The sequence below is a fragment of the Scleropages formosus genome, chromosome 15 (genome assembly GCF_900964775.1).
Source record: "Scleropages formosus chromosome 15, fSclFor1.1, whole genome shotgun sequence".
Lineage (NCBI taxonomy): Eukaryota > Metazoa > Chordata > Actinopteri > Osteoglossiformes > Osteoglossidae > Scleropages > Scleropages formosus.
The window spans coordinates 17,812,658-17,822,240 of NC_041820.1; the positions used below are offsets into that span (position 1 = coordinate 17,812,658).

The 9,583-nt window shown below is 48.9% G+C and overlaps 1 protein-coding gene across 1 annotated transcript; it reads left to right on the forward strand.

The window, feature by feature from the left end:
- Positions 1-4,141: 4,141 nt before the first annotated feature.
- On the forward strand, positions 4,142-7,470 carry wdr89 (WD repeat domain 89). The gene is made up of 2 exons (XM_018727477.2): positions 4,142-4,499; positions 4,978-7,470. Exon 2 carries the CDS (start codon positions 5,000-5,002, stop codon positions 6,167-6,169), a length of 1,170 nt encoding a protein of 389 aa, XP_018582993.2. The 5' UTR covers positions 4,142-4,499; positions 4,978-4,999; the 3' UTR covers positions 6,170-7,470.
- The last annotated feature ends 2,113 nt before the right edge of the window (positions 7,471-9,583 follow it).

Sequence of the window (9,583 nt, forward strand, 5' to 3'; positions counted from 1 at the left end):
GGTGCCAGATGCCACAGGACACCTTCAGAGGTCTTGTGGACTCCCTGCCTCGATGGGTCAGAGCTGTTTTGGTGGCACGAGGGGGGACCTACGCAATATTAGGCAGGTGGCTTTAATGTTGTGGCTAATCTGTGTATATATCCAACATATCTGATATAAGTTGTCCATCCATCCATCCATCTTCCTCTGCTTTTATCCGGGGCCGGGTCGCGGGGGCAGCAGTCCGAGCAGAGTACTCCAGACCTCCCTCTCCCCGCACACCTCCTCCAGTTCCTCTGGGGGAACCCCAAGGCGTTCCCAGGCCAGCCGGGAGACATAGTCTCTCCAACGTGTCCTGGGTCTGCCCCGAGGCCTCCTCCCAGTGGGACAAGCCCGGAACACCTCCCTAGGGAGGCGTCCAGGAGGCATCCGGAACAGATGCCCGAGCCACCTCAACTGGCTCCTCTCGATGCGGAGGAGCAGCGGCTCTACTCCGAGCTCCTCCCGGGTGACTGAGCTCCTCACCCTATCCCTAAGGGTGCGCCCAGCCACTCTGCGGAGGAAACTCATTTCTGCCGCTTGTATCCGCGATCTCATTCTTTCGGTCATGATCCAGAGTTCATGACCATAGGTGAGGGTAGGAACGTAGATCGACCGGTAAATTGAGAGCTTCGCCTTACGACTCAGCTCCCTCTTCACCACAACAGACCGGTACAATGACCGCATTACTGTGGACGCCGCACCGATCCGTCTGTCAACCTGCCGCTCCATTTTTCCCTCACTCGTGAACAAGACCCCGAGATACTTAAACTCCTCCACTTGAGGGAGCAACTCCCCCCTAACCCGGAGGGAGCAATCCACCTTTTTCCGACTGAGAACCATGGCCTCGGATTTGGAGGTGCTGATTCTCATCCCCGCCGCTTCGCACTCGGCTGCAAACCTCCCCAGTGCACGCTGCAAGTCTTGACTTGATGAAGCCAACAGGACCACATCGTCCGCAAAAAGCAGAGACGAGATCTCGCGGCCACCAAAGCAGACACCCTCCGTTCCCTGACTGCGCCTAGAAATTCTGTCCATAAAGATAATGAACAGAATCGGTGACAAAGGGCAGCCCTGGCGGAGTCCAACATGCACCGGGAAAAGGTCTGACTTACTGCCGGCAATGCGAACCAAGCTCCTGCTCCGGTCATACAGGGAACGAACAGCCCGTAGCAACGAGCCCCGAACCCCATAATCCCGAAGTACCCCCCACAGGATGCCACGAGGGACACGGTCGAATGCCTTCTCCAGGTCCACAAAACACATATGGACTGGTTGGGCAAACTCCCACGAACCCTCCAGCACCCTAGTGAGGGTATAGAGCTGGTCCAGTGTTCCACGGCCAGGGCGAAAACCGCATTGCTCCTCCTGGATCCGAGGTTCGACTATCGGTCGGATTCTCCTTTCCAGTACCCTGGCATAGACTTTCCCAGGGAGGCTAAGGAGTGTGATCCCCCTGTAGTTGGAACACAATCTCCGGTCCCCCTTCTTAAAAGAGGGACCACCACCCCGGTCTGCCAGTCCAGAGGCACCGTTCCCGAACTCCACGCGATGCTGCAGAGGCGTGTCAGCCAAGACAGCCCCACAACATCCAGAGACTTGAGAAACTCGGGGCGGATCTCATCCACCCCCGGAGCCTTGCCACCGAGGAGTTTTTTGACTACCTCGGCAACTTCAGCCAGGGTAATGGACGAGTCCCCCTCCGAGTCCCCAGCCTCAGCTTCCTCTACGGAAGGCGTGTCGGAGGGGTTGAGGAGATCCTCAAAGTACTCCTTCCACCGCCCGAGAACATCCTCAGCTGAGGTCAGCAGCGCACCACTTCCACTGTAAACAGTGTTCGTGGAACACCGCTTCCCCCCTCTGAGTCGCCGGACGGTTTGCCAGAATCTCTTTGAGGCCGACCGAAAGTCTTCCTCCATGGCCTCACCGAACTCCTCCCAAGCCCGAGTTTTTGCCGCGGCGACTGCCAGAGCCGCGCTCCGTTTGGCCCGTCGGTACCTGTCAGCTGCTTCAGGAGTCCCATGAGCCAGCCAGGCCCGATAGAACTCCTTCTTCAGCTTGACGGCATCCCTTACTTCCGGTGTCCACCACCGTGTTCGGGGATTGCCGCCGCGACAGGCACCGGAGACCTTATGGCCGCAGCTCCGAACCGCCGCACCGACAATGGAGGAGCGGAACATAGTCCATTCGGACTCAATGTCCCCCACCTCCCTCGGGACCTGGTTGAAGCTCTGTCGGAGGTGGGAGTTGAAGACCTCTCTGACAGGGGCCTCCGCCAAACGTTCCCAACAGACCCTCACTATGCGTTTGGGCCTGCCAGGTCTATCCAGCTTTTTCCCCCGCCATCGAATCCAACTCACCACCAGGTGGTGATCAGTTGACAGCTCAGCCCCTCTCTTCACCCGAGTGTCCAAGACATATGGCCGAAGGTCAGAAAAAACGACTACAAAGTCGATCATCGACCTCCGACCTAGGGTGTCCTGGTGCCAAGTGCACTGGTGGACACCCTTATGCATGAACATGGTGTTCGTTATGGATAAACCGCGACTAGCACAGAAATCCAATAACAACTCACCGCTCGGGTTCAGATCAGGGAGGCCGTTCCTCCCAATCACGCCCCTCCAGGTATCACTGTCGCTGCCCACGTGGGCGTTAAAGTCCCCCAGTAGAACGACAGAGTCCCCAGTGGGAGCGCTTTCCAGCACGCCCCCCAAGGACTCTAAAAAGGCCGGGTACTCTACACTGCCGCTAGGCGCATAAGCACAAACGACAGTGAGAGACCGTTCCCTGACCCGAAGGCGTAGGGAGATGACCCTCTCATTCACCGGGGTAGACTCCAACACATGGCGGCTGAACTGGGGGGCTATTAGTAAGCCCACACCAGCCCGCCGCCTCTCACCTTGGGCAACGCCAGAATAGTGGAGAGTCCACCCTCGATCGAGTAGAGTGGTTCCAGAACCCAAGCTGTGAGTGGAAGTGAGCCCGACTATATCTAGACGGTATCTCTCAACTTCCCGCACCAGCTCAGGCTCCTTCCCCGCCAGTGAGGTGACATTCCAAGTCCCAAAAACCAGAGTTGGCGCCCGAGGTTTGGGTCGGCCGGGCACTCGGCCCCGACCACCGCCCAACTCACAATGCACCGGCCCCTTACGGTTTCTCCGGCAGGTGGTGAGCCCACCGAAGAGCGGCTTCACGTTATGGCTTCGGGCTGAGCCCGGCCAGGCCCCGTGGGCATAGACCTGGCCACCAGGCGCTCGCATGCGAGCCCCCCCCCCAGGCCTGGCTCCAGGGTGGGGCCCCGGTGACCCCATACCGGGCGGGGTAAACGGACGCCTTGCTTTTTCCTTCATAAGGGGTTTTTGAACCGCGCTTTGTCTCGTCTGTCATCCAGGACCTGTCTGCCATGGGAGACCCTACCAGGGGCATGTAACCCCAGACAACATAGCTCCTGGACTCATTCAGGCACTCAAACCCCTCCACCACGATAAGGTGGCGGTTCACGGAGGAGGATATAAGTTGTATAAAAATAAAAGTTGTATTTTTTTTTTTTTTTTTTTTTTTTTTTTTTTTTTTTTACAAAAAGTAATTTTTTTTTTTTTTTTTTTTTTTTTTTTATACAACTTATATCGTTTTTTTATACAACGATATAAGTTGTATAAAAAAAAATTACTTTTTGTAAAAAAAAAAAAAAAAAAAGTTGTGTAAGTTAGTTTTTTTTTTTAAAAAAAAAAAAAAACATTTCTATGCAATAATAATGTCAGTACTAATAAATATTAACATTAGTGATTTAAAAATGCAGTTTTATTGAATTTCAGAAGTGCAAATAAATGTTTCCGCCGCTCATTTATATCTGCAGAAATGAATTTTGTTAGAATATCATCAGTTTACCAGATTAATACTGTAAAAAAAAAAAAAAAAAAAAAAAGCATAATTTTCTGCCACCTGCTGGTGAAGGTCCGCAACTACCCTTCACTGAATAGTCATCATAGTTGCTGAGTTTCGTTACTTGATAAGATTTTCAGACAAAGCTGGAAAATTCGGTTTCCATTCTTAAATACGTACATCCTTCAGCTTTGTTATAGTAAAGGCAAAAACATATTTTAAAATTACACGTGAGTAAATCGCAGCTAAAGGAAAGATAATTTATTCAATTTCATTTGCAAATAATCCATTTCAATTTGCAATACATCATGATTTTACACTCAGGCACTTATTTTATAAACAACTACAGCCCCCCACAGCAACCTATTGTGACATACGTATGTTTTTTTAGTGTTTAAAAGTACATATTTTACTAGTGTAATAATGGATATGAGAGGAATATCCGAAACAGAGTACAGCACCGTGTTTTGCAACAAAGGGAGGCGGGAACAAGTTTGTTCAACGGAACTGTAGCGCGGAGAGCGCGTGTTTCCGGGGGACTGTAAAGTTGTAACACTCGCCGCGTGCGTCCGCCATCCGGTGGATGCAATGATATTTAGGTGAGAGTGGTGTCATATGTCGGTTATTTCCCCTGCAAAAAATGTTTTCGAATATATATTCCGTCGAATCATTGCTGTATGAACGTTACGGCTTGTTTCGCAGCTGTAGCTCTTTAGCCGAATCGCTATTAAACTATAATAGTAAATCAATGCCAATGACAAAATAATGAAACATGATGATGATCTGCAAGTCAAATGTGTCGCTTACTCTCTCTCTCTCTCTCGTAATATGAAGTCTTACTCTTATTTCATGTGGTGACTTTGACTCTTATGTCAGTTATGATCCCAGACACTAGTAGTGACTCTCTCATGTCTTGCCTTGACTTCCACAGAAGCTGATGGACAGTTAATAAGTGCTCACTCTTAATATTTTATTTTATACCATTTCAATGACATATGCGTGATGTACAGGCTATTTTTAGTATTTAAAAGTAAACAGTGCGCTTGCAGCACCTGTTTGTTCTTTTCTTTTCACCAGAAAGCCATAGCAGGGAGTCACGATGGACGGCGTGGAGGAGAAGTTTGCCGCGCTGTCTGTGGCCCATCGCCTGCAGCCCAGTGAGCCCACGTACCTGCTGGACTTGGCGCTTTGCGCCGATTCGACTTCGGGGGATGGGCCGGTGGCCGTGTCCTGCTCGAACCGCTCGGTGCGGCTGCACAGCCCGGACAACCTGGCTCTGCTCGGCGAGCTCCGCGGGCACACGGGGGCGCTGTGCGGCGTACGCTTTGCCCACGCCTCCCCGAACCTGTTGTTCTCGGGCTCCGCCGACGGCACTCTGCGGTCCTGGGACACGCGCTCGCCGGTCTCGCGGCCCGTTCAGGTGTTCCAGAGCGCTCCCTCCTACCCCCTGTGCTGCTTCGACGTGAGCTGCAGCGACGCGGTGCTGTGCGCCGGAACAGAACAGCAGGGCGAGGACAGTTTCCTCCTCTTCTGGGATGCGCGAATGTTGAAGGGCGGTGCCGGTGGGGTGCTGGGCGTGTACTCCGAGTCCCACAGCGATGACATCACGCAAGTGCGCTTTCACCCACGAAACCCAGACCGTCTGGCTTCAGGCTCCACCGACGGCCTGGTCAACGTGTTCGACCTTAGCTGCGGGTCCGAGGAGGAGGCCCTTCTGGCCACGTGCAACTCCAGCTCGTCCGTGAGTACCGTGTGCTGGGCAGGCAAGGGGTACGAGAGACTGCTGTGCCTGAGTCACGACGAAGGTCTCCACCTGTGGGATTTGGGCCAGCTGGACACAGAGGAGCCTCTCACTATCCTCAGTGTTGCTGATGCTCGTGGCTCCGCTGCTCTCCCCTCTGGGGCAGCCCTGGATTACTTTGTGGGCGGAGCCTGGTCAGAAGTAGAGGAGAAGCTCCTCGTGGTGGGTGGGACGAGGCGCGGGGAGCTCAGCCTCCTGAAGTGCGGTGACCAAGGTCTACAGCTGCTGAAGACGCTGCAGGGTGGTCACTCCGCCACTGTGCGCTGCTTCCTCTGGGACTCCGCAGAAGGTGTTTTGATCACTGGAGGGGAGGATGCCCAGCTGCTTCTGTGGAAGCCGGGCGCAGAGGAACTCTCTTCTGAAAAGAGGAGTACCATGAAAAGCGCGTCCGCCCTACAGCTCAAAACCCGGCGCCATTTAAAGCACGGCAGCAGGAAAGGAGGAGGAGGGGGTCAAGAGCAGCGCTAGCAAAACTAAGAAGTGACAAGTGTGGGGTTGATATTTCCTAGAGACTGAGCTGATGTCAACATACGTAAACTTTTGTGCATTAATGTATCGCGAGAATTCAAGAGAAAAGGTGGTTACAGTGATGCCTAGTAGCTATTAGTGAGCGGGGAAAACAGGCCTCCTGCTTCTAATAGAGGAGAGACTTTCGAAGGAAATGGCAGGTACTGCACAGGGGCTGTGGGTTCCAGACTCTTGTTTTTTCTCCCATTATTCAGTAATAGTCTGCAGGGTGCTTTTCCAAACCTACTACTGTTTCACAGAATCTTGATCTTCTGCTATAAATGTACAAAATGTGGTCCTACAGGACAGTTTTAAGCCTTTTTTTTTTTTTTTTCTTCTTTTTTTTGGGGAAATATTAAATACTGAGCTTCCTGTTGTTCCACTGGCAGTATTGTGCCATGAGATGCGATATTAATGTTTCATGAGAGTTTAAAGGCTGTGTTTTGTTGTGGATTTTGATCTCAGTGATTCTAATTCTGCACTCATTAAGAGCGTAGGCAACACAGGAGGAATACAGATGTAATGACATTTAATGACCATCTGATGGATTGTGATCAAAAAGACACTAAATTGAGCCTGGTTTTCATGGTTCATGGAACATCATCATCATCAAAGCTTGATTACGAACTGTCCACAAGGACTTGGGTTCTGTTATGGGTCACAGATGAATACAGTTGTGAGGGTAGCTACATCTGACAGCCTGTGGTTATATAGATTCTGTTATGTGATCTGCACACAACTGTTTTTTAATAAATAATCTTACATGATTGAGACCTGTGCTCTGTGGATTTTTCTAAGATTATTATTTGAAATGCTTAAACTCCTGTTTGGTACTCAAGTGTTTGGAACCATGCTTGTTCTGATGTTTCTGTGCGACATGTACTCTCTTTTTCTGTTTTCATGCACTCTAAAGTTTTACATTTTTTATTTTTCTAGTTTTTTTTCTTTTTCCTTTTCTCAAAACACCAGTCCATTCTGAATTGTTGCTGACATTTGGGTATTAGCTGAGTACCAGGAGGTGACTCTCTAACCCCATTAGGTGGAAGCGCAGCACCGATGTTGGCCAGTTGCACGGTGCACCACCTTTTTTGCCCTGTTCCACCTAAATTAACCGCTCTTCACAGTGAGTATGACCGCACAACACTGCTTAGACATTTTGTCCAAAGTGGACCCCACATTGCTTAACAAGAACATAAACCTGCCAAGTTGAGCTCAACTTCTGTAACCTTGAGAATTGCACTTAACCTGAATTGCTGCAGATGTATCACTGAGAAGCACTTATGTTGCTTTTGGCGAAAGTGTGAGTTAAGGAACAAAATAACAAGTGGAACATGTCCATGAGCTATGCAGCTCCCACTGCTGTCCCCTCGCTTTAGCCTCGCCCTTCTGAAGAGTTGTTCTTCTGTAGCATCTGCTCACCGGCTGCAGTTTGGACTCACTTTACCTTGCATGAGTACGCTGTGTTTGTCCATCGTAGGTGTGTCACTGTGCACACTTTATGACGGCACTGTTTACGCCGCAGGGGCGATACCCGTGTGTAAATATGCTAATAATTTTAGATGTGCTAACTTTGTTTGAAGGATTGGATCATTGGTGGCGAAAAGCTCGTGCTGCTCAACAACTCACTTCACACTGCTGCAAAAACTCCAAGAAGCATAACTCACCAGTGATTCCAAGTAGGTTTTTTTTTTTTTTTTTGCACCATAAAGCTCATCAGAGCAAAAGCAGTTTGGAAGGTTTTGCTCAGGCTGAACGTGCCGCACTGTCCGTCAGCATGACTGAACGAAGCAGCCACAGTAAGGCCTCTGTTGGTTGTGTTAGGGATGGGTGACCAGGAGCATGGCTGAGCAAAAGAGAATAAAACTGGGCAGCAGGAGGCAATTCCTGTCCTTACCGACCATCTCAAAACTAACAAGCGGTGTATTCCCTTCCATCAAGACCCCCTCTGTCTAGAGGGCTTTGCTGGGTTTTTAAACTCTACTGCATGACTGTTTCTTCAGAATAGGACTGGTATCTCTAAAGGTGTTTTGGTTGACTTTACATGTGTCAGCTGACATGCTTCATTGCTTGAATCTGTATATATTATTTCTTTGCATTTGTTCAGAATCCATTTTTACTGAACTTATTCTGTTTCAGATGACAACTGTGATTACAAATCTTGCTCCATAATCAAATCTGTCGTAATAAATTCTAAGCAGTGTTGTTTTCTGCGTTGTCCTTTCCACCCATTCAGTGATTTGTCCAATACTGAGGTTCTTGATCGCTTTCCTCCATATCTTCTGACCTCTTTTGCAGTGAAGTTTCCCTCGATCTTTGCAGTTTGTCTTCTATGAGATGCTCTCCAAATTTTTCATTCGCCTTCCACCTTTTCTCTGCTTCGTTCCAAAAATCTGCAGTCATAGTTAATACAGATTTGTTTTCCCCTCATTTTTCTAATTTACAATATTCAGAAAGTGAAAAGTTGGTAACACAAGTGCCTCTAGTCCTGAGTAAGCTGGCTGGGTGTGAATAAGAGAGGTATATTATAGTGTTTAGGTAATATGAACAATTTTAGTACCATACCTGCAGCTGATAAAACAAATCAAAATTTGTCATGACATTCCTCTGACATTTTTACTTTTATTGCTCTCAGCATTCTTTCCAACTTCCACACCTTAAATTCCTCTGGATTCTGGCTGTGGGACTCCAGGTGTAATGCCGAAGACTAAAAAAACACCGTGATTGTCTGAATTCAGGTCTCTGTGGTCTTAGAATTATGCAACACATAGCAGTGTTGAAATGCTTACAATAAGTGATATGATCTTGTTTAAATTTTTTTTAAAAAGTTATCGATGAATTGGACTCTTTTTGCAGTTAAATGATATCTATGTCGGGTTGTAAAGATTTTAGTGACAAATATTAAGAGTGATGGAAAGTCTTGATACAACAGATGTCTGATATTAAAGACAATCCAGCTACGTTGGCACAAGCATGTGAGTTTTAATTGTGAGCTGGAGGGGGTTAGGGGTTAGCATTTTTCAGATGTGAGCCAGATTGTGGAAAATCACTAAAAAAATAAAAACTGGTGTCATTTCACGACAGCCACCCACAGTGCCATGTGTTGTGTCGCATTCCAAAAACAAACAAAAAAAAAAGTGGTTACAGTTGTTGGGACCTTATTGGATCTCGCAAGCCGTCATAAAATTTCTCGTAAGCTGGAAAGCAGATGCGAGAGAGACGGACGGGGAAACGTAACGAAAAGCGGAGGTGCGCTGAAGAGCGGGGACAGGAACGCTGACCTGTGTCAGTACCGTGTCAGTACCGCACTGCCTCTCCCTCCGCTTTGCACCTACGTTTACGTTACATTTATTCATTTAGCAGACGCTTTTGTCCAAA

Coding starts and splice junctions, on each gene's coding strand:
- wdr89 (XM_018727477.2), top strand. CDS start 5,000: ATGGACGGCGTGGAGGAGAAGTTTGCCGCGCTGTCTGTGGCCCATCGC.